The 25,889-nt window shown below is 47.4% G+C and overlaps 1 protein-coding gene across 2 annotated transcripts in view; it reads left to right on the forward strand.

The window, feature by feature from the left end:
* Window positions 1–25,889, forward strand: part of EVA1C (eva-1 homolog C) — a 255,850-nt gene continuing 229,961 nt past the window's right edge. Inside the window, exon 1 of one of the 2 annotated variants that reach the window (XM_063956440.1) lies at window positions 1–538. In XM_063956440.1, coding sequence (XP_063812510.1) covers window positions 437–538 — 102 coding nt within the window. In that variant the 5' untranslated portion in view covers window positions 1–436. The remainder of the gene's footprint in view (window positions 539–25,889) is intronic. The other variant, XM_063956438.1, reaches the window with a different exon arrangement.

Raw genomic sequence — 25,889 nt, forward strand, 5'->3', positions numbered from 1 at the left:
GCCACTAGATGGCGCCAGCTGCCCATGTCTGAGAGCTCCATTGACTCTCCAAGTGGGAGGCAATGTCTGGCTGCCACACATTCCACGTGCTGCTGGAGCAGGGAGGGCTCTTCTGTTTATTCCCAGTGATCAGGGATGATGGCACAGGCTGGGCACTGCAACCGATAGACAAGCAGCCAGCTGCAAGGTGCCTGCAAGCCTGTGCCCTATGGAACACCTGGCAGGCCTCCTGGAGTAAGATCAGACCCAGCAGCAGGGAAGGGGGTGTGTGCGAGGGAAGCAGCCTGGACTGAGACACAGTGGATGTGCAGTAACTTCATCAGGACTCTGAGTCACTCTGTCTGTGCAGACTCCTGTCTCTGCAGGTCCCTGAGACAGGACTGAGAGCAGATCATGTGAGTCCCCAGGAGAGATCTCCACACCATGACCCAGGCAGATGGCTGTGATGGGAGACAGGCTACCTGCACCAGCAGCCTTGTGTGCTGCTGCATCCTCCTCCTCTGGACCAGACAGGTCTCTGCCCTGGCTGACTTCTCAGGTAATGATGGGGCTCTGCCTCTAGCACCTTACTGCAGCCAAGTTCCCTTCTCAGCTTGTTGTCAGGACATTCTGATCGTCTAGCCCAGTGGTTCTCAAACTCTGTCCTCAGGACCCCACACAGTGCATGTTTTGCAGGTAACCCAGCAGGTGCACAGGTGTATTAATTACTCACTGACACATTTTAAAAGGTCCACAGGTGTGGTTGTGATTCTGTGAGGAGACCTGCAAAACATGCACCGTGTGGGGTCCTGAGGACCGAGTTTGAGAACCTGTGGTCTAGCCAATATGTTCTTGTTCCTACAAAACTTTACTATGAAAATAGCAAATACTTGGGACGCGATTCCAGCCTATGGGATTGGACTTTTTTATTTAATATAATATTTAATACATAGTTTCGCTTTGTTTGTGTAGAGTAGATGGATAGGTGAGCATACATTATTCTGCAGCGTGAAACTATTGTTTTATATATATTTACATGAGTCTGCAATACTGACTGCTTCTTAGTCTTTATAATTCATTTAAAGACAAGGGCGGTATCTGTTAGCCGCAAAAACGCAGTGTCACGATAATAGGACTTTTTAGCGCAATCGTGAAACCTCGGTATCCAATTAGCTGCGAAAAGTTATCAGCTAAAAGTCTCCGTAGGTTTTATTGCAAACTTCACTTCACCACCTCTGAGCAGGGGATAAGTAGTGCAAAATCCCTATTTAAGTAAAAAAATATGGGGGGTTTGTTCTGAACACCTGTGACACCCGCCTGAATAGGTAATTAGGAACTTAGAAGTTTTTCATTATTTTTAATTGGCCAATAAAGAAATGTCATTTTTGGGGTCAAAAATTGCAAAGTGATGGAAACTGGGGTACAAGGTGTGTGATTTATGAGCGGGACAAGTGTTTTTAGGCTTGCAGGTGTGAGTAGTCGTTTAATAAATAAAAAAAGAAAGTCCCTATAAATGACCCAAATATATACTTATACCCATTTTTATATACCCCTAATTTAATTAGAGAAATTATTTTGCTGAAAAAATGCATTCAATCATTTTTCACATTTTTAAAATGCATATGACCCAATTGTACACCAAATAGTTTTATTATACCCACTAATAGACTTCTAAATGTTTTCCTATACAGGTTGAGTATCCCATATCCAAAATGCTTGGGACCAGAAGTATTTTGAATATGGGATTTTTCCGTATTTTGGAATAATTGCATACCATATTGAGATATTATGGGGATGGGACCCAAGTCTAAGCACAGAATACATTTATGTTTCATATACACCTTATACACACAGCCTGAAGGTCATTTCATACAATATTTTGAATAATTTTGTGTACTGAACAAAGTTTGTGTACATTGAGCCATCAGAAAACAAAGGTTTCACTATCTCACTCAAAAAATTCCGTATTTCTAAATATTCCGTATTTCAGAATATTTGGATATGGGATACTCAACCTGTGTTAATTTGTTTTTTGGGGGGTACCCCTGTAAGAATAACTAAAGAAGTTACATATAACACATATTATTTATTATACATACAAGTAACACTGTAACCAGAAAAAACCATCAGGTCTCTTTCATGATCAGTGTCTGTTGCTAAGGTAGCCAGAGGGTTCAGTTGGGCACCACGTGGCAGGGGCAGACGAGCTGTGGCTCTCCAGCTGTTAATGAACAAGTCTCAGCTGCAATAACATACAAGGACTTCTAGTTCCACAACCGCTTGAGAGCAAAACGTTGTCAAAGCTTGTCTGGCAGTGCACACTGGGACTTGTAGTTCCACAACTGGTGGTGGATATAATAAATTTGGTTTAATGGTTAGCATTACTGTCTCACAGCACTGAGGTTATGGGTTCGATTCCCACCATGGCCCTAACTGTGTGGAGTTTGTATATTCTCCCCGTACTTGTGTGGGATTCCTCCGGGTACTCTGGTTTCCTCCCACAATCCCACAATCCAAAAATATACTGATAGGTTAATTGGTTCCCAACAAAAATAACTGTAACGTGAATGTGTGTGCGTGTACATGCAGTAGGGAATATAGATTATAAAATCCACTGGGCGGGGACTGATGAGAATAGACAAATATTCTCTATACAGCGCTGCAAAATGTGTGTGCGCTATATAAATAACATTTGATATATAATATGGCAGTGCATCCTGGGACTTGTGCTTCTACTACAGCTTGAAAGCTACAGTTTGCCTAAGCTCTTTATAGACTCTATCAGTGCATACTGGGACTTGTGGTTCTACAGCCGCAGGCTGACTAAGCTTGGTACAGTGGGGGTCATTCCGAGTTGTTCGCTCGCTAGCAGTTTTTAGCAGCCGTGCAAACGCTATGTCGCCTCCCACTGGGAGTGTATTTTAGCTTAGCAGAAGTGCGAACGAAAGGATCGCAGAGCGGCTACAAAATAATTTTGTGCAGTTTTAGAGTAGCTCAATACCTACTCACCGCTTGCGATGACTTCAGACTGTTCAGTTTCCGAATTTGACGTCACAAACACGCCCTGCGTTCGCCCAGCCACGCCTGCGTTTTTCCTGGCACGCCTGCGTTTTTTTCGAACATTCCCTGAAAACGGTCAGTTGACACCCAGAAACGCCCACTTCATGTCAATCACTCTGCGGCCAGCAGTGCGACTGAAAAGCTTCGCTAGACCTTGTGTGAAACTACATCGGCCGTTGTGAAGGTACGTCGCGCGTGCGCATTGCGCCTCATAAGCATTCGCAGAAGTGCCGTTTCTTTGCTTCCTTGCTGCGCAGCGAACATTTCCGCTAGCGATCAACTCTGAATGAGCCCCAGTGAGACATGCTGTGCGAGAATGTAAATGATCTCACAAGGAAGCTAGTTACATCCTGCTGTCACTTCCAGTCTGAGGGAGGTTCTCAGTGCTCCCTCGTTCATCCATTGGGATCTCCTAGTGTAGAGTTCTGACACTGCTGTGTAATGTGCAATTACAGCTGACTGATATCTGGTATGCAGGTATGAATGATGGGAGACCATCTTCCGTGCTGTGATATGGCTGACAAGTCGGTCATATGAACATATGATAAGTTATTTCTGTGTTCTCCTCAGTTGCATATTTATAATACACTGCACCCGTTTCCTCAGTACATACCTCCGGAGTCCCGCAGTGGCAGTGCTGCAAAATCACCGGGAAAATGTCTGCCACACCATTTTCCCAGAGTTTAGCGCATATGCAGTAGCATACTTAAATACTCTCCCGGAAGCTGCGGGAGGCTCCCGTTTTTTGGGGTAGCCCCCCGCTCCCCCGGAAGAGTGGGCAGGTCTCCCGCATCCTGCTCGCACCCTAGTGATGCGAGCAGGATGGAGAGATAACCTCCCGATTCGCGGGTCCGTCGGGTGGAGAAGGGGTTAAAATGACGCAAATCGCGTCATTTTAGCTCCGCCCCCTTCCCGCGGACCCGCGAATCGCGGCATTTCCCTGTGTGGGGGCGGGGCTTAGTGATGTCACAGTCCGGCCCCGCACCCCGAAGTCACTGCAGCGTCTCCTCTCCAGGCTTCTCCCGGAGAGGAGAAAGAAAATGTCGGTAAGTATGTGCAGTAGGGAAATCACAGAGAAAATGGTTGCCGTGCTATTACCCCGGAGGCCTGCGCATGCGCAGTCAACTCTGGACCCACGTCAGAGTCCACTAGCGCTCAGTAATATACACTGCCAGCTATAGAGGAGAGGGGCTTGGACAGAGACTGCACACAGGATCCCTACTATCTGAAATTGGAGGGAAGTAGGTTCAGAAAGGGTAGTGGACAAGTGGAATAGCCTCCCAGCAGAGGTGGTAGATGTTAAGACAGTAGAGCAATGTAAACATGCACGGGATAGACATAAGGATATCCTTACAAAAAAATAAGGATAAAATAGGGTTTGAGGTAACAATAAGGTTAAAAAAGGGGCAGACTAGATGGGTCAAGTAGTTCTTATCTGCCGTCAAATTCTATGGGGGGTATTCATGTATTCAATTGTGGGCATTGTCGCCCATTTTTGAATCCCTTTTCGCCCATGCCTTTTTATTAATTTATTTTGTCGAATCGGCATGGGTGAAAACGGATCCAAAAAGGGTGAAAACGCCCGCAAATTCATCAAAACAAGTGGATCGGTGGCAAATTCAACCTAAACACGGGCTAAAAGTGCCATTTTTTTCGACTGGTTGATAAAAACGGCACTAATTGAATACCCCCTATGTTTCTATGTTAATACTGGTTCCACTGTATTACTTTAAAGGGATCAAAAATAGCAGATAAGTATTTTGTTGTACTGCTTCCGGATTCATATAGGACACACTGTAAGTGTTGGAGAGAAAAGAGAGAGCAATATGCACAGAATTTATTATATTTAACATTTTCTGAGCGGAATAAATGGCTAACTTGATATCAACATATAAACTGCTTGGAATTAATTATCAGGTTAGATATATACAGTATTAGGTTTATATTATTAGAAGTTGGAAGCTTGTGCAATCTCAACATGCCAATGTATGAAAAGGTTTCTATATGTGGTGGTAAATGGTTCTGCATTATCAGACTGCATTAAGAGACATTATGGTAAACGGTTCCGCACAGAGCAGACTCTACCTGCATACAACTAACACACACAACTAACACTGAACAAATGACCTCTCAGTTTGTTATTGGGATAAATAAAAACACTTATCAGTATGAGAATCCACATGAAAGGAAATGTCATTGTACACTGCTAGAGTATAATACCCCTTATCCTACATATAATATGCAGAAACCGGCAGGGATTGTGGCCTTTGGGCCTTATTCAGGCTGGGTGAGTGGCAGAATGAGGGGCAGGGTAAGTAGCAGAACGAGGAGCGGGGTAAGTAGCAGAACGAGGGACCGTGTGAGTGGCAGAATGAGAGGCGGGGTGAGGTGAGTGGCAGAATGAAGGGTGGGGTGAGTGCCATTGTGAGTGGCAGAATAAGGGGCAGGGATGAGTGGCAGAATAAGGGGCAGGATGAGTGGCAGAATGAGGGAAAGGGTGAGTGGCAGAATGAGGGGCGGGGTAAGTAGCAGAACGAGGTACCGGGTGAGTGGCAGAATGAGGGGCGGGGTAAGTAGCAGAATGAGGGGCGGGGTGAGTGGCAGAACGAGGGATGGGGTAAATAGCAGAACGAGGGACCAGGTGAGTGGCAGAATGAGGGGCGGGGTAAGTGGCAGACTGAAAGGTGAGGTGAGTGGCAGAATGAGGGGTGGGGTGAGTGCCATTGTGAGTGGCAGAATGAGGGTCAGGGTGAGTGGCAGAATGAGGGAAAGGGTGAGGGGGTATGGGATTGATTTGTGTGATATAATCTGTGTTGTACATACAGACAGCCCAATAGTAAAATCTATCACTGCTTCTGTGTACTGTCATGGATGGCTTTGTCTCTCCAGTATTCTATGTCTTCCGATGTAGATTATGTCTTGGATGTACAGTACTTGTGTGATAATAATCATTATTATTATTATTATTATTATTATTATTATTATTATTATTATTATTACATTTTATTTATAGGGCGCCACAAGTGTTTCGCAGCGCCGTACAAAGGACAGTACAGGGAGACAAAACTTAGCATAACAGTAATTAAATAACAAAAATGGAGTGCAGGTAACAAAGAGCACCACAATTCTCATACATAATACAGCTTAGATGTAAGTAGCGAGGGAGTAATCATTGTACTACTTGGGGCTGGCGGCCATAGATAGAGAGGAGCCTTTACCAGTAGGAAAAAAACAGGTAAAGATGGTCGCTGAGTGAAATGTGTCGAGAAGAGGGCTTAGACAACAATAGGAAAGAGGGCCCTGCTCTGAAGAGCTAACAATCTAGTGGGGAGGGGTAACAGACAGATGACATGAGGTGCAAGCTAAGCAGAGATGTCCAAGGCGTGGGGCAGGGGGATGGAGGAGCAGCCTAAGGACTAGGTTATGCATTGGAGGGGTACGCTTTGATAAATAGCTGGGTTTTCAGTGCCCGTTTGAAGTTTTGCAAGATCGGGGAGAGTCTAATGGAGCGGGGGAGCGTGTTCCACTGAAGGGGTGCAGCACGGGCAAAATCCTGAACTCGTGCATGGGAAGCAGTGACCAAGGCAGAGGAGAGGCGACGGTCATCAGCCGACCGTAGTGGGCGGGAGGGAGTATGAAGGGAGAGGAGGTTGGAGATGTAGGGAGCAGTGGAATTAGAGATGGCCTTGTATGTGAGGGTGAGGAGTTTGAAGAGGATTCTGTAGGGGAATGGGAGCCAGTGTAGATTTTGTCGAAGGGGAGTGGTAGATGTGGATCGGCGGGAGAGGAAGATGAGCCTAGCTGCAGAGTTGAGGACAGATTGGAGTGGAGTGAGATGGGAGCAAGTGAGGCCAGTGAGGAGAACATTGCAGTAGTCGAGTCGTGAGATGACCAGTGAGTGGATGATGAGTTTAGTTGCACTCTGGGAGAGAAATGGCCTGATGCGAGCAATGTTGCGTAGCTGGAACCGACAAGATTGCGCCAGAGCTTGGATGTACGGTGCAAAGGAGAGGGAGGAGTCAAGAGTGACGCCCAATCATGTATAAAAGTATAACTCTTTATCTGTTTTTCTCAGTATAATCCAAATAAAATAGAATTTTATTCAAAAGCATGAATTAAAAAATAATTCCTCACATGAAAAATATTAATATGCGGCCAGATTGTGAGTTTGTTATTGGTAGTATGAGTTGGGGAGAAGAGAGAGTGCTAGCTTGTTGGCTGGTTTCCGGTCAGGGGGTGTGTGGACAGTGGGAAATGTTTACAGAGGCTGTATGCTGGTGACGATCATTGCATCCCATGGGGCTAAATAAATACAGGCATGGAGAATGCATCAATCCGGTGAATACAGCTGATTTCTATGGGTTTAGGGACTTTCTCCCTTCCATAAATAGACCACTTTGATACCAAGGCAATAATTGGGCGATGCTGGCCCTGCCTCCCAAACAGGTGACATCATGAGACAGCATTGCCAGTCCACCCCTAGTTACGGCCCTGTATGATACCAACACGGTCAACCCTTTCACTGCCAGCGTTATATGTGATTAACCCAACAGTATACGCTATTCGTACAGCCGCAGGTTTAGGAATTTTCCTCTCAGTCGGAGTGCTATGGATTTATATTATCTGTGTGGCGGTGGGGGATAATTTCTTGGGTCATTGGTTTTTCCGCTCCGGGAAATCTGTATGATCAGACCTCTTCTTTCTCTATCTCTAAGGCTTTCCCTAATCGCTTCCATGCCTGCTGCGAAGGAATGCATAACACAACATTACGTTTGCCCTTCCCTACCCTGCACAGTTACACTTCCTCTCACAGGCAGGCAGCGACCAGGAAGAGCAGGGCCAGGCTTTTCTTTTTCCTTTAGCTTCTGGGAAATGAATACGAACGCTAAATCTGCCATGTTGTTCTGGGTGAACGGCCTGTCCGCTGCATCCCTGTATAGCTGTATCTGTACCTGCAGTTGGGGATAGTATATCCAACTTCACATTAATTGCTAACTATTAATTAACATCAAGTATTACTCATTAATCACATAAGTTTAAACAATTATTCACCTATTCTCAGTGAATACTCCCAAATAATATTGCGTACGTAACAATTTCTATTCCTCTCAGTATTTATAAATATGTCTTGTATAGGTATTGGCGCCCTGGGCCTTGTCCATAGTGTTATATAGGTTACAGCCATTAGTTGGCTTTATCCCGTTGTGTGAGTCAGCATACAGAGCACTGTCACTTACCCCTTACCACACAAGATATTACTGCTCTTGCCCTGGCCAGGGCTAACTGGCAGGAGTATGATGGGATTGCTGTGCTGGCGGCACGGTTTGGCACTGATCTAGTTTTGGACGGACATTGATGTAGACAATGAAGCGTAATCCCGGCAGTTGTATCTCTGTAGCATGATCTCTGCAACTTTATCTCTGTAGTGTGGTCCCTGCCGTGTTGTCTCTGCAGCATTGCCTGTGTGGCGTTGTTTCTACAGCACTTTATCTGTGGCCTTGTCTCTGCATCATTGTCTCTGTATCCTTCTCTCTGCGGCATTGTCTCTGTGGCATCTCTGTGGTGTTGTCTCTGCAGCATTGTCTGTGTGGCGTTGTCTCTGCAGCACTTTGTCTGTGGCATTGTCTCTGTAGCCTTGTCTCTGCGGCGTTGTCTCTGTATCCTCTCTGCAGCATTGTCTCTGTGGCATCTCCGTGGTGTTGTCTCTGCAGCATTGTCTCTGTGGCATCTCCTTGGTGTAGTCTCTGCGGCATTGTCTGTGTGGTGTTCTCTCTGCAGCACTTTATCTCTGGCATTGTCTCTGTAGCCTTCTGTCTGCAGCATTGTCTCTGTATCCTTTCTGCGGCACTGTCTCTGATGCATTTTCTCTGTGACATCTCTGTGGCGTTGTCTCTGCAGCACTTTATCTGTGGCATTGTCGCTGTATCCTCTCTGCGGCACTGTCTCAGTGGCATCTCCTTGGTGTTGTCTCTGCTGCATTGTCTGTGTGGTGTTGTCTCTGCAGCACTTTATCTGTGGCATTGTCTCTGTATCCTTGTCTCTGTATCCTCTCTGCGGCACTGTCTCTGTGGCATCTCCTTGGTGTTGTCTCTGCAGCATTGTCTCTGTATCCTCTCTGCGGCACTGTCTCTGATGCATTTTCTCTGTGACATCTCTGTGGCGTTGTCACTGCAGCACTTTATCTGTGGCATTGTCGCTGTATCCTCTCTGCGGCACTGTCTCAGTGGCATCTCCTTGGTGTTGTCTCTGCAGCATTGTCTCTGTATCCTCTCTGCGGCATTGTCTCTGTGGCATCTCCTTGGTGTTGTCTCTGCGGCATTGTCTGTGTGGTGTTGTCTCTGCAGCACTTTATCTGTGGCATTGTCTCTGTGGCATTGTCTCTGTATCCTCTCTGCCGCATTGTCTCTGTGGCATCTCCTTGGTGTTGTCTCTGCGGCATTGTCTGTGTGGTGTTGTCTCTGCAGCACTTTATCTGTGGCATTGTCTCTGTGGCATTGTCTCTGTATCCTCTCTGCCGCATTGTCTCTGTGGCATCTCCTTGGTGTTGTCTCTGCGGCATTGTCTGTGTGGTGTTGTCTATGCAGCACTTTATCTGTGGCATTGTCATTGCATCATTGTCTCTGTATCCTCTCTGCGGCACTGTCTCTGTGGCATCTCCTTGGTGTTGTCTCTGCGGCATTGTCTGTGTGGTGTTGTCTCTGCAGCACTTTATCTGTGGCATTGTCTCTGTAGCCCTCTGTCTGCGGCATTGTCGCTGTATCCTCTCTGCGGCATTGTCTCTGTGGCATCTCCTTGGTGTTGTCTCTGCGGCATTGTCTGTGTGGTGTTGTCTCTGCAGCACTTTATCTGTGGCATTGTCTCTGTAGCCCTCTGTCTGCGGCATTGTCTCTGTATCCTCTTTGCGGCATTGTCTCTGTGGCATCTCCTTGGTGTTGTCTCTGCGGCATTGTCTGTGTGGTGTTTTCTCTGCAGCACTTTATCTGTGGCATTGTCTCTGTAGCCCTCTGTCTGCGGCATTGTCTCTGTATCCTTTCTGCGGCACTGTCTCTAATGCATTATCTTTGTGACATCTCTGTGGCGTTGTCTCTGTATCCTTGTCTCCTAAGCATTATCTCTGTGGTGTTGTCTCTGCGGCATTGTCTATGTGGTGTTGTCTCTGCATCATTGTCTCTGTGGCATCTCTATGGCATTGTCTCTGTGGCATCTTTGTGGCATTGTCTCTGCAGCACTGTCTCTGTAGCATTGTTTCTGATGCATTGTCTCTGCGGCTTTGTCTGACGTCTCTGCATCAATATCGCTGTGGCATCTCTGTCTCTGTGGCATTTCTGTGCAGTTTTTCTTTTCTTTTTTTTCTTCACTGTTATCGCCATGCTTCTCGGCATGAGGAAGATATCGCTGAGGAAACCTCGCGAGTTTTGCAGCCGGTCTTAGCACCTTTATAGCTAGGGTGGCATTCAAAAAGAAACTATAGGACTTTTCTCCATTTGATAAATAGATCCCGAACTCTCTCCCTCTTTCAGGCAACACTTTTTGGGGCTGATATAGAGACAGGTGTATGAGACTAATTCAGACCTGATCGCAGTAGCAAATTTGTTAGCTAAACCATGTGCACTGCAGGTGGGGCAGATATAACATGTGCAGAGAGAGTTAGATTTGGGTGGGTTATATTGTTTCTGTGCAGGGTAAATACTGGCTGCTTTATTTATTTTTACACTGCAATTTAGATTTCAGTTTGAACACAACCCCACCCAAATCTAACTCTCTCTGCACATGTTACATCTGCCCCGCCTGCAGTGCACATGGTTTTGCCCATTAGCTAACAAATTTGCTGCTGCGATCAGATCTGAATTAAGCCCTAAGTACACTTGTTTGCGGAAGTTATGCAAATGGCCGCATGTTGAGCTCAGCAAAAGTCACCTATTTTGGGTGAATATTAGCCTGCCATCTTGGTGCAGAACTCTACATGAGCCATTCTAGGCCCTCATTCCGAGTTGTTCGCTCGCTAGCCGCTTTTTGCAGCAGTGCACACACTAAGCCGCCGCCTACTGGGAGTGTATCTTAGCTTAGCAGAATTGCGAACGAAAGATTAGCAGAATTGCGAATAGAAACTTCTTAGCAGTTTCTGAGTAGCTCGGGACTTACTCCTACACTGCGATCAGTTCAGTCAGTTTCGTTCCTGGTTTGACGTCACAAACACACCCAGCGTTCGCCCAGGCACTCCCCCGTTTCTTCAGACACTCCTGCGTTTTTCCCAGAAACGGCAGCGTTTTTTCACACACACCCATAAAACGGCCAGTTTCCGCCCAGAAACACCCACTTCCTGTCAATCACATTACGATCACCAGAACGAAGAAAAAACCTCGTAATGCCGTGAGTAAAATACCAAACTTCTTAGCAAATTTACTTGACGCAGCCGCAGTGCGAACATTGCGCATGCGCATTAGCGGAAAATCGCACCGATTCGAAGGAAAATAACGAGCGAACAACTCGGAATGAGGGCCCTAGACTTTACCTCTCCTGGGGGATCCTGTCCCATGTCACCTCAAAATACGGTCGTTAGGCCGACACAGCTTAGGTTGACCACTGAAGGTTGACATGGTCAAAAGGTCGACATGAGTTTTAAAAAAAAAAAAAAAATCAATTTTATGGACTTTTTCATACTTGACGATCCACGTGGACTACAATTGGGAACGGTAACCTGTGCCTTGCCCGAAGCTCGCAAGCCATGCCAGGGAACACGGTGCACTAATTGGGGTTCTCCGTCACTTTACGAAGAAAACAACACCAAAAAAAGTCCAAAAACTCATGTCGACCTTTTCACCTGTCGACCTAATGACTGTCGACCTAAGTTGAGTCGACACAGCGACCCGTACTCCGTCACCTCCCCTCCCATACATTCCCTGCACAGCCCCTGTAAGAGATAATAATGTTATGTAAGAAGGTGTGTCGCACGTGTAAGTGGGACAGAAACCAGACGTTGCAGCACGCTGTTACATAACGGCCGCCTAATCTATATTTACCTTGCTGCCTGCTGCCCATCACTGATTTGTGGCACAGATATCTGGCTAGGCAGCAACTGATGCCAGAATTGCAAATTAAACATCATTAAGTGGGTGTACCAGTTATAACACGTTAAGCCAGCACTTGTCTTATAACAATCAGAAGTGCTTACTGTCCTCTGCGTTATAAATCTAGTAGTAGTTTGGTTTTTCTCTTTCTTTACAAGATAGTTCTCCTGTTGTTGAGCTATGTTAATGAAAGTAAATAGTGACATTAAAATGAAAGGACTACAATATAAATGACAGCTTTATATGTCAAGATTTATTGCACAGTGCATGCTGCCATATTTCACTTTGGTTGCATAAAATCCTATAAAAGGGCCACTTAACTCCACAGATAAATGTGTAGATGTCAACAATGCATAACAGCAAAGTCCACTGTTAGCCTGGCATCCCACTAAAGTATTCCCTTCCCGTTATAGAGGAAGCCACCCATATTTTTCTGACAATATCTTAGTCCAGTGGTTCCCAAACTTTTTTAAATCACGGTGCCCTAGAGTATCCCCAAAAAAATTCACGCCACCCCTAGGCCAGAAGTTTCTATTGAGAGATTTAGAATAAATATTAAATTCAATTAATTGTGTTTATATGTCCTCCTTAGGTTCAGTTATGTGGTGAGGGACAGGATTATGACTGACAGCCACCAGCACTGGTTTTGTTTATTACACTGACCATAAAAATTTGAAGTGGTCCTGGACCCCCAATCTAAGGCACCACTGCAAGAGCCTCGTGGCACCCCAGGGAGCCACGGCACACAGTTTGAGAACCACTGTCTTAGTTCTTGGCAATAGCTGATTCTGCAGTCATTTGAGCTGCTGTGACATCACTGTCCCTGTATCATCCATCAACATAATGCACTTCTGCAAAGGAATTATGACGTCCTATAAGGTCTGACACATTAGGAGGAAGGTCCTGCCATAACAACTTACTGTACCATGGAGTTGTCTTTGAGGGAATGGTAGTATATGGTTAAGTGCAGGCACACCAGTTATTTTGTGTATATTATTCAGCTCAGTAATTGACAAACTCTAATGTGTATTGTGACGAGTGGAAATGTGTTTTAGTGAGATTTTTCATTTTAGAAATGCCGGAACACAGGCTTGCACCAGTGAAAGAGATCACTTTACTTTCAGTTACACAGGTTCCCAGGGAGGGATCTGAAGGATCCCTCTCAGAAAAAAAGGGCATTACACACTGGGCAAAAACCCAGCGTGTATGCACAGCGATGATCGTGAACATCGATGGCATAAAAATAGCTTAGTGCATACACACTGAGCTATTTTCCCTGTGCCCAGTGATGTTCACGGGGGGAAAAAGCACTTTCCACAGTAGGAGACTGTGAACAGCCGAGTTAAGCACTTTCCAAACAGCCCGACGGACGGCGGCTGGTGATGATGCGGGAGCGCGCATCAGCGCTCACCATTCATCGCCCGGCCAAATACACTGGCTGAGTTTGAGCTTAAAGTAGCTCAAAACGCCAAAAGTGAGCTTCTTTGAGCTCAAAATCAGCTACTGTGTATGGGCCTTAACCACTTGCCTGGCATTAGCCGCATCAGATGAGACCAGTCAGAAAGCCCACTGTGTAGAAGCAAAGCTTCCTCTGCTTTCTGGTTCCCTCGCCTCCAGTGCCTGCTGTGCTGCCGATCACTGCTGATTGGTCAGCCCGGCAGCACCCCGAACCCAGCGGCTGCAGACATTAGCAGCCGCTGGGGAAATGTAAAAAAACACAGACGCTCACCTTCCTGAAGGGCACCGGGGGCTGCTGAGGGCCACATGCCTAAAACGGGAAGTCGCGATGTCCCGATCACCGATGGTCGTGATGTTTCGATCATCGATGTTTTTCCCAATTTTTTGTTTTGTTTTGGGGGGGGGGGGGGGTTTGGGTTGTTGTTTTTTTTTTTGTAAAGAAAATAATTTTGGATAATTATTTAACTGTTCTTTGCCTAGGTCAAGCATAAAAAAACCCTGACAATTTCGGAGCGGTTTTCGGGGGGGGGGGGATTTGTCCATTAAATGGTTAAGCGGCAATCAGGTCTTAACTTCGGTAAGATCAGGCGTGAGCTGCAAAATCAAATCAATCATCTTGGTAAATGATTTCAGACCCCGCAGTCCGCATTGCTCAGCTTCCCGGTGATACTGGCTGGTGGCAGTACGCAGTGATTTATCGCAGTGATTTCTAGGATTAAATATATAAAAATAGTTTAAACAAGTAACAGAAACACAAGACCGGGACAGAAGCGGAACCTGGCTGTCACCATACAGGCGTTACCGGTGCAGCGTCACTCCTACGCGAGTCTGGGAATAGCAGCGTCCCCTAAGAGCTGTGGTCAGCTAAGGAATAGGAAAAGGTCCAGGTCCCTCATTGGCAATTAACCGGTTAACAGAGTAATAAACACACGTGAAATTAGATTCTAATCCTTGCTCAATATGAGCACATTAGTCACAGTAGCTGCGCAAATAACAAAGGGCGCTCAGATATTCCGAGACCATGTGCTGGCCACAAGTACAGTACACAGGTGGAATAACACCTTCCGCAGGGAGCAGGGCAGCCTCTTCACATTAAACTGTCCATAGGGGGGAATTCAGATTGCATCGCTGCAGTTTTTACTGCAAAAATTGCATTTCCCCCCTATAGCTCATATTTGCTTTCTTGTTTTTTTTTTTTATTGTATTTATTAATTAATTAATTTATTTATTTATTTATTTATAAGCTATGTTATGTTATGTTGTAACAATTACAGGAATACGGCCAAAGTGGTCATTCCGAGTTGTTCGCTCGCTAGCTACTTTTAGCAGAAATGCAAACGCAAAGCCGCCGCCCTCTGGGAGTGTATCTTAGCATAGCAGAATTGCTAACGAAAGATTAGCAGTTCTGCTATTAAGTATTTCCTGCAGTTTCTGAGTAGCTCCAGACCTACTCCTAGATTGCGATCACCTCAGTCCGTTTAGTTCCTGGTTTGACATCACAAACACGCCCTGCGTCCGGCCAGCCACTCCCCCGTTTCTCCAGCCACTCCTGCATTTTCTGCTGGCACGCCTGCGTTTTTTAGCACACTCCCGGAAAACGCTCAGTTACCACCCAGAAACACCCACTTCCTGTCAGTCATTCACCGATCAGCAGTGCGACTGAAAAGCTTTGTTCGCCTGTGAGTAAAATAGCATAGTTTTGTGTAAAATTGCTTAGCGTGTGCGCCCTGCAGTGCATACGCATGCGCAGAACTGCAGGATTTTAGCCTATCAGCAATTCTGCTAAAAATAGCAGCGAGCGAACAACTCGGAATGACCACCATTATCATAAACTGATGTCAGTCACAAGTTCCAACAGCGGGGGCGCTGTGTCACACATGATCAATATCACACTAACTCCATATAATCTCTTTTATGCAGGAAACACCAGTGATCAGGGCTGGGATGTAATGAAGAGTACGGCGGCCATGTGGGATGCCGGCCGAACTTGGGCGTTTTTTTAAAGGGGCAATCAGAACAAGGCTAAACCATGTTTGCACATGATTGCCCCTTTAAAAATCTGAATTTGTCTGGTATCCCGCACAGCCGCCGGGCTTCATTACATCCCGCCCCATGTCGCTGTACGTTCCTGCCTGTTATGAGGGTGCCGCTGCAGGTAGAGATCTCTGGAACACTGCTTTCCCTATGGATAGAACGGTGCCCCCGGGTGCGGTTCTGGTATGAATGGTCGACCATGAACTAATATTGGTCGACATGAACTAATAGTTGACACATGAAAATGGTTGACATGGGTCATGTCGACACATGAAAAGGCCGACGTGGATTTTTTTTCACTGTTTTTGGTGTAATTTTTTCCGTAGCGTGACCAGGAACCCCAATTAGTGTACCGCGTATGACCGTTAAAAAAAAATGTTTTTAAAGCCAGGCCGACCTTTTCGTGTGTCGACTTGCCCTGTGTCGACCATTCTCATGTGTCGACCATATGTCCATGTCGACCAATAGTGGTCGACCTAATGGGTGTAGTAGGGTATGCCGGCGGCCAGCATACCGGCGCCGGAATCCCGACCGCTGGCATACCGACAGCTGGGTGAGCGCAAATGAGCCCCTTGTGGGCTCGCTGCGCTCACCACCCTGCGGGCACGGTGGCACGCTGCGGGCGCCACGCTATCTATTCTCCCTTCAGGGGGGTCGTGGACCCCCAAGAGGGAGAAAAGGTGTCGGCATTCCGGCTGTCGGGATTCCAGCGCCAGTATACTGTGCGCCGGGATCCCGACAGGCGGCAAACTGAAGACCACCCGACCTAATGACTCTCGACCTTAACATGGTCGACCATCCAAACAGATACCCCCGGGTGCCATGGGTGTGTATTTAACGGGAATGGGAGTGTGCAGTGGAGGTGGGCCCGCACTCAGGACTGGTTCGAGCCCTTTTTGCGCCTCGGGCAGGAAATAGGGGCGAGGCTTCATACAGGGGGTGTGGTCAGTTACGCCCCCTGTACAGTAGTAGCGCCGCTGAAATGCTGAGCGGTGCGCGATGACATCATTGCGCACCGCACAGCAAAGGTCCTCTCCACGAAGGGAAACTAGAAGCGTAGCGTCTAGTTCCCTTCGTGGAGAGGACCTTTGCTGTGCGGTGCGCAATGACGTCATCGCACACCACACAGCAAAGGTCCTCTCCACGAAGGGAAACTAGACACGTAGCGTCTAGTTCCCTTCACAGGGGGACACAGCCGGGGGACACAGCGGGCAGCGGAGGGCACAGCAGTAGCGTATCTTGACATGGTGCGGCGCCCCGGGCAAAAGTCCTGCTTGCCCGTGGCAAAATCCGCTACTGCCCGCACTGGCACTGCACACAGGCCCCTCCCCTCTTGTACCGCCCCTGCCTGGCCTGCCACGACATTACATTTAGAACACATTTCTGGCATGTTAGTGTTTCATGTTACAGAACTGACACGGTTACAGGAATAGTTACGGTGGAAATACCTAACTAGAGATTATACAGTCAGTAAGTGATTTCTATTATGAGAAAACACCACATTCCAACTTCTTCCTCCCTTATAGACCAAAGAAGATAAAAACCAAACAAAAACCTGTCCCCGGCAGGCTGCGGTAATGTGATACGTATAACCATCTACTATGTAATAACAATTTGTTGCACCTAATTGACTGTGGTTAATGACTTTCTATAAGGAGATGTTAACAGGAGAGCGATTAGTGTATGTTAGACTGATGGCATACCAGAGGAACATCGCAGCTCTCAGAGCCAAGAGATAAAAGAGTATCTGTACAATAGATTGTCTGTACAACATACATGCTTTTACTTACAGCCTCACTCAGCGTTCACTGGAGGGGGGAGACTCGGGGATGTGAGTGGAATTCAGAGGCAAAGGTTCCTCTTAGAATGAATGAATGGTCACAGAAAGGGCAGGCTGCATTATAGGTGTACACTGCTCCATAGGACGTAATAGTGATCCAATATGTATCCTGGGAACAATCAACCCTGTTATGTCACTTCCCATTTCATTACTCCAGTGTCCTGTCCCAAAGTAATCACAATTATTATTATTTCTGTGTAAAGTACAAAAGGATTCCTTCTAGTGACTAGTACACAATACATATCCAAATCTAATGGCTGTGTCGGGTTACGGGGAAGGGGGTGCAGGAGTCACTGTACCCAGAGCCCCCTCTGTCAAGGGGAGCACACTGACGTCACCGGCTCTCCCTTTTGTACTGCAGCAGAAGGAAGAACCTGGCAGCCAGAATGCAAGCAGGATAGCATAGAGATTCCCGACCAGAGGAGAGATAGGAGCGGGAGAGGGCTGTAAGTGACCTAGGGATCCCCCTCCCCCATAGATAAGAGGTTAGATTTAGGTGTCTGGGTCCTGTGTAACCTGTTATCTGATCTGATTTGGGAGTGGAGCAGACTTACCTACGTTTTGGCTGCTCTCTGCGGGAGAGAGCAGCCAGGTCAGCTCAGAGGGCGGGCAGGGGAGGCTGTGACGTCGTGGAGGGGGTGGGCCAGAGGCGGGACGGGGTGGAGAAAGGGTGGAGTGGGGCGGAGCAAGGGTGGGGTCATGATGATGCCTCTTTTAAGCCACGCCCCCACTCTGTAATGCCGCGATCACCGGCATTACACTGCAGGGGGCGTGGCTATGATGACGCGATTCAGCAAGAATCGCGTCATCAACTGCCCGGACCGCCCACTTTACACACTAAGTGGGTGGATGGGCAGGGGGGTCCCCACGAATCGGGAGACTTGCCTGCTCTTCTGGGGGGCCGGGAGGGTCACCCGATTTTCGGGAGCCTCCCGGCCATTCCGGGAGAGTAGGCAAGTATGGAGTGGAGGGACACACACACACACACACACACACACACACACACACACACACACACACAGTCCTCCTGGATCCTGTCCCAGTGTGTAATTAATACAGATGCTGCTGCTGTTCTTGCATGTGACAAGAAAGATGGTAGATTTTATTTTTCTATGTGTATCCAGTCATTATTAAATCATTATATACACACCCCTCCCTCCTTCCCCCGGAGCACACTGTTACACCGTACATGCAGTCTCATAGTGGGGGTGGTGCTGACAAGATGTGGAGGGCTGGAGGAGTGGTGATGGGACCCCTGGCCCTCCCAAAGCTTAATCCGACTCTGGGTGCAGGCCACTATCTGGTGTTAAATACAGAATACTGACAAACATTCCATTACACTTCAAACATTACTAATTGGAATTGTAAATAAATATTGCAATACATTTTACATTTATATAGAGGTTTTTTGCATAATCTTGGGCAAAGTAATGGGCTTTCCCACCTTGTCCAGGTAACCTTATCATCGGGTAAGTCCCTAACGTTCAAAGGGTTCAAGTCTAGGGTGTGGGAAACCCCATGCCAGCCTAACCAAAATACCCCAATGCAACACACTAGTGAGAGATAGCAAGGGAAGTGTTAAAGAGTGTTAAGGGGGATGTTCAGCTAATTTCTACGCAATCTGACTAAATTGCTTAGAAATTAGCTGAACATCGCTCCGGGTGTAGGGGTGCTGGCAACAGCGACGCACGCATCACTTTCGCCGGTGCTAGATTGGCCTGCATGTAGGCACAATCTAGCAGGTCACTGGGTGAAATGAGCGCCCCCCTCACTCAGCACATCGCGCTGTGCTGAGTGGGGGGAGAGATGTGTGCTGAGCGGGGGGGAGAGATGTGTGCTGAGCGGTCACTGATAGATCGCTCAGCACACATATCTGGGGAAATCTCCCCGTCAGTACAGCCCTTTAAGGGCTTTACAGACAGGGAGATGTGTGCTGAGCGAGGGGGTGTGACAGGGGGTCCGCTCATTTCACCCAGCGGGTGAAATGAGTGATGTACTAGATTGTGCCTGCATGGGTCGCGCATCGCTATCGCTGGGGAACATACACACGGAAAGATCTGTGCTTAAAATCTAAGCGATCTGACTAGATTGCTTAGATTTTAAGAACGGATCTCTCCGTGTGACTGTGTACCCCCCTTAAGATAAGTGAGAGCAGCTAATACAGTATGTACATACTTACCTACTCTCCCGGAAGCTGCGGGAGGCTCCCGTTTTTGGGATAGCCCCCCGCAACCCCGAAGAGTGGGCAGGTCTCCCGCATCCTGCTCGCACCCTAGTGATGCGAGCAGGATGGAGAGAAAATCTCCCGTATTCGCGGGTCTGTCGGGCGGAGAAGGGACGCAAATCGCGTAATTTTAGCCCCGCCCCCTTCCCACAGACCCGCGAATCGCGGAATTTTCCCCCAATGTGGGGGCGGGGCTTAGTGATGTCACAGTGTACACTGTAGGCAAGAATGAGTATGGATAGGGGTGTGAGAAATGTTACATGGATAAAAAAACAAACAAGTAGAGTGCTGTAAAGTGCTATAGTGATTGTTACATTGTGTTGCCACATACAGGTCTTTCCTATGATGGTGCCTTATTCAATGTGCAGTCAGCAAATGCAGGAAAGCCTATTGTACTTAAAACCAGTCAGGGACAGATGGGAGGAGTGCTACTACAGGCCACAGGGGTCTATTGCCTTCAAGTATACATGCGCATACACAATATAAGATATAAGGGGGGGGCTAGACTGCACGCCCTAATTACATGTAATAAGAGGTACTACCCAGCTGAGACCTTTAGATGTCACATACACAGAGAAAGAATGCAGGTGCACTATTCAAACATTTCAAACATTCATTTGAATTGTAATAAATTTAGCATTGACATCTATTTTTTTACATAATGTTGGCCAAGGTTCTGGGCTTCTGATGGAGATTTCCTGGCCCCAGAGACCGAGCTGTGGCAGCTGGTCTGCGTCACCTCATTGGTTACTCAGCCAGCCAATGGTGTCGCAGGTGATCTGATGCTGCATCCTCAGACACAGCACTGGATCACACATGCATGCAGGAGGCCTCTACTTACCAGACACTTCCTGCTGCATTAAAGTATCTGAGTATCACTGCTGCTTCCAAGCAAACCGTAACAATGCTCCTACCAGCCCAGAGGCGTCTCTTACCTTAATGACACCCATTGTGGCACTTGTGAGACGAGGCGCGCATCCCAAAGAGGGGGCATGGCTTCACCAGGAGGGGCGTGGCTTCTCTATCCCCATCACTGTGCTGTGATCGGAGACTGCTGTGGCTGCAATGTCGGCTCCTACACTGTGCCAGTAGCCAGGTGCTGCAAGTAATGCTACAGTGCAGCACCCAGCAGGAGCCGGCATTTTGGTGTCACCCCTCAGCGGCCCGCACCCCACCTTGTGATGCCAGTGACCCAGCCACATCTGACTCACCCCTATGTGCAGCACAGAAGGGAACTACCTCAGCCATACCTCCCAACTTTCTTCTTCATAGAAGCGGGACACATGCGTAGCTTCGCAGTGATGCTGCAATTGTAAGCCACGCCTCCCTTGTCCATCACTGAAGCTGCTGGCATGCCCCCTTTTCCTCTGACGCACAGCGTCTATTCACCGCTGCTCTACAACAGAGCAACTAAAGTGACAGGAGCCTCCAACTGCCCACACAGCGGGACACTGCAACCTGCGGGTGGGACAGAAGGACAGTCCCAAAAACGCAAAAATTGGGATAGTTGGTAGGTACTGTATGCCTCAGCATGTTATTACCACCTGTATGAGCCAGGCAGCAAATACCCCGTATGTCAGCCCTCTCAGGTCACAATATACAGTACAAGCACAGGTACACAAATAGGCAGAATCTCAGCCACAACGTTACATGGCATAGGCTAGGTGTATGCAGTATTTCATACCTATCATCACAAGCACTAATATTCACACTGATACGCAGGCTGCCTATAATGTAATGGGGAGCCAGCAGGGCATCCTGAGAGACAGTGAGCCGGGGTTCTGTATACGAGAGGGGAGCAGATGCAGGGTCTGGGTCCACCGTGTGACAGGTTTTCATGCCGCCGTGGCACCGCCTTATTAAGTGCTACAGAAAACATGTTGGCACCACTGACACATTCTGCACTGGCAGAAAAACATGTACAGTATATGAAGCCTCCTCCCTGCCCTCAGGGGCAGATCTAACACTGGAGTAGCTGCATGTCTGGAGCTGAATGGCACCTTCCTACCACAGCCGTGGGCAGAGCAGACTGATAACAAATTGCTGCAGGGACACTCGGCCTAGCAGAGCCTAATATGACGTTATATTGTGCATCCCTGTGATTTCTTCTTTAGCATTTTAAGTTTATACTAAATATTAGTATAATTGACAGGGTATGTTACTGATCATTTCCATTGGCTTTAGCAGAAACATGTTTCTATGCATGTGCTGTGGAACTACAAGGCCCAGCAATCTGTGCCAGCCAGAAATAGACAAATTATGACCCTCCAAGCTGTTGGGAATGTAGAAATCCCCACTAGCAGAGCACGCTGGAACTTGTAGTTCCACAGCAGCTAGAGAACCATGGGCAGGACCGGGCTGGGACTAACAATCAGTCCTGGCATTTAAAGCACACAGGCCTACGCAGCGTCAGCGTCCAGGCATCATCTTATTGGCCCCTGGAGTGGCTCCCAGCCTCTCCCAGTATACCTGACCTATTGCAAGTAGTGCTGCTTGGCCAGGCTTCCAAACAGCTCAGCCTGTGACTGCTGTACGCAGGGTCTGCAACAAACATCTCAGGCCCCCGTACTGTAATATCTCTGGGGCCCCCTCAGATTATATATGTATATGTACAGTATATAAAAGTGCAACCCCCTTCCTCCCACACATCCCTCAGTCTGTCTGTCCCCAATGACTACATGCTGCATTCCCAGCTCCCCCACCCCATGCCAAAGCCCTGTATCCCCTCACCTGCGCTGCACTCCCCAGTATTCAGACCCGCACACCACACAACAGGAACCAGGCGACCCTCACACCCAGGGGCGGATTGGGAACAAAAAGCGGCCCTGGAAAAATTTGTACTAGTGGCCCCACATGGGCTGCACCAGAGGTGTAAGGTCTAGCCATGGGCCGTGGCAGCAGCACCCTCCCCCCAAGACTTCCCAGATAGTGGGGATGTCCAGCATCAGGGGGAAGTTAAAAGGAAATAAAATAAAATATTATGAGTACATTATATGATACACCTTCAGAATTTAGGAAACTATATATCTTTAGAAATATCCATAAGAAGGGGAAGCACTCACCAGACTTGTTAAAACGTAGATCCTTTATTTCAAAGCATGAAGTCAAACAGATACATCGACGTTTCGGTCCTGTCTAGGACCTTTGTCAAGATACAAACATGGCGCAGTGTCCAGACATTTATACCCATAAAGGTTCCCTCCCACCAATCAGGTGGGAAACACCCATTAATGTTAAACATTGTGAATACATCTAATTCTATAGATGAAACAGTAAAGATCAACCATATGGGCTATATACATAATCAATATCCAACGAACAATCATCAAATCGGATCAGTTTGGCTTAGAAAAGCGAATAAACCACTAGGGAACAGCGTGCGTTCCAGCGGCCGAGCCACTTCCGGTCAGTGAACCACATATCCGGTCACGTGTCACGGAAGTCGGCAAAATACAGCAACTTCCGGTCCGTGACCCGCACATCCGGCAATCCGTCACGGAAGTCAACAGGATGCAATATTAAATAAGTGTCCATGAAGATCCAATAAACTACCTAAGCCAAATACTATGATCAATCCATTCTTCAAATGCTTGATATTTTTGAAGGAGTCAAGGTATCCATAATCAAGAGAAAGTTATCCTATTTTAACCAAGCTGCAAAATAAAATAAAAGTTAATGAAGCCACAGACTATTACAACAGGAGTGAACAGACCGCAAAAAAACGAAAAATAAAAAATAATGAATAAACAAAAATCATAATGTTGAGTTCCAGATTTAACCCAAATATATGCCATAATGAATGGCATCATTAAGTCCCCGTGGTCGAATAGTGTCAAGATGAAAGATCCATGAGGCCTCCTTTTTAAGAAGCATTTTTGCACGATCTCCACCCCTTCTTGGAGGATCCACTCTGTCAATTATCATACATCTCAATGATGCCAGTGAATGTCTGGCCTCGATAAAATGCCGGGCCACAGGTTTGTCAGAGGTACCGTCTGTGAGTGCCGACCTGATCGATAGTCGTGATTTGCCATTCTATCACGAAATGGACGTATAGTCTTGCCGACATATACTAATGAACACGGACAAGTTAGGATATAAACAACGAAATCTGACGTGCAGGTCACCCTTTTTCGTATATAGATTTTCTTGCCAGTGTGTGGGTGATGAAAGAATTTACCCACCATCATACCCCTGCATGTCGTGCAATTAATGCAGCGGTAACATCCTACGAGAAATAGATTTACCGGTGAGTAAAATCTTATTTTCATATATGCAAATTATTTAGCATCTTATTCATTATGTCTATAAAAAGGACCACAAGTCCTCAAACAAAACAGGCCCCACGGGTGCGTCGGCCCACCGGGAATCTTCTCTGTAAACCCTATGGCCAATCCGCCTCTGCTCACACCCCACCAGAAGAGGCCAGCACAGGGCACAGGAATCCTGGCCAGCGGAGCTGTTGCCATGTCCCGTAACTACCTGCAACAGAGCTGGACCCGGACGAGCAGGTGCACACTCGCTCCGCACAGTCGCAGTGTGTGAGAGGCTCCTGTCACTCTGAGGCTCCGCCTACAGCTTGCTGCCCTATTTGGACATGAAGGCTCACATACCTGGCGGTCACTAAGTGGCATATCCTTGGGACCCCTCTGACCCTTGGGTTCAGGTACAGGTGTCCCCTTTGACACCCCCCCCCCCCCCCCCCCTGTCGCCAGCCCTGGCTGTACGTTCTAACTAGACCATCAGATGGCCAGTCCGCCCTAACCATGGACTTACCTAACTTACCTACATCTGCTCTATAGGAATTACTGGTGATATAGACTGGGGCACTGACACAGAGACTATAATAGTCCTGTATATATACTAATCAGATATCGTTTAGGAATACTGTACATCTTGATTATTTTACAAAGATAATGGGGGATATTATAGTAGACAGGAAAAAAACAGACACCCAACCGACTTTTCGAACAATTGAATTCCCCCCAATGAGTCTGATTCAGACCGATGCCCGATGATTTAATTATGCTCATGCGTCCAAAACGCATTGTGCGTGTGCCCCGATGGTCACCACCAGTAGGCTCAGATTGGCGTTCCTGATTCATAGGTGCTGCGCGTCCACCTCTAAATCAGGCCCAATATGTGCTTAAAGGGGGATACGGTTAAGATGCTGGCTGTGAGGATTCCGACACCCGTCAGTGTGCCGACGCCATCATCCCCACAGGGTCAGGAGACTAGCGCCGGAATCCAGACAGCCGGCATCCCGACCGTAAGTATAGCGGGTGGTTAGGGTTAGGCACTAAGGGGAGAGGGTTAGGCTGCAGGGAAGGGGGGTTTAAGTTTAGGCACCACCGGGGGGAGGTTAGGGTTAGGCAATACGGAGGGAGGTTAGGGTTAGGCTGCGAGGGGAGGGGGGAGTCGGGGGTTAGGGGGTAGAGTAGAGCATACTCGCATCGCCATTGTCATGATTTCACAGATCGGGATGCTGGCGTCGGTATTGTGACCGTCGGCATCCCGTCCGGCAGTCATTCATATTGATCCCTTTAAAAGTGCTATACAGATCAAAAACAAGCAGAGGAAAAATAAACAAAAACACAAAAATATGTTTTTGTGAGTTGGTGGCAATCGCCGATACAGGGCTACGAAGTTCTCTTTCATACGAGGGTAAGTTTGTGTACATGTAACTACTGTTCTCCATGAATAGAAGTGAAGCCAGGATCCCTCTCCCTGAGTGATGAGTGTACGCTGGACCTGTGGCTCGGGGATCCTATATTGGTTACATGCTGACATCTTTATGGCGTTGTTGTCGCACATCTGTTCTTCAGCCTGGATCTACATGATGTAAGGCAGATTACAGCCGGGCAGGGAATGTGGCCGGAATGTCAGATACAATCATTAGGAGACATTTGGAAGTGAAACAGAGAAATTCCTCGCTCAGTGCTCCGCATTGTCCCGATGACATGTCTCTATCAGATAAACGCTTTTGGCACAATTCTCGCCGCATTTCATGTAAGCTTTTAACGTGATTTCAATGCGGCGCTGTGAATGGAAGATTCAGGAGTAACATGCGCAAACTGCTTCGGTTACACTGCCTTTTGTCCGCATTATAAATATGTTATTCTACAGGGATGAAAGGCAGAAGGAAAACAATATACTACTATACTGTACATATTACCTTACTGTTAGTATACAGTGTTATTGCTGCTGGACACCAGCAAAAGTTTTT

The sequence above is a fragment of the Pseudophryne corroboree genome, chromosome 2 (assembly GCF_028390025.1).
Source record: "Pseudophryne corroboree isolate aPseCor3 chromosome 2, aPseCor3.hap2, whole genome shotgun sequence".
In the NCBI taxonomy this organism is placed as follows: Eukaryota; Metazoa; Chordata; class Amphibia; order Anura; family Myobatrachidae; genus Pseudophryne; species Pseudophryne corroboree.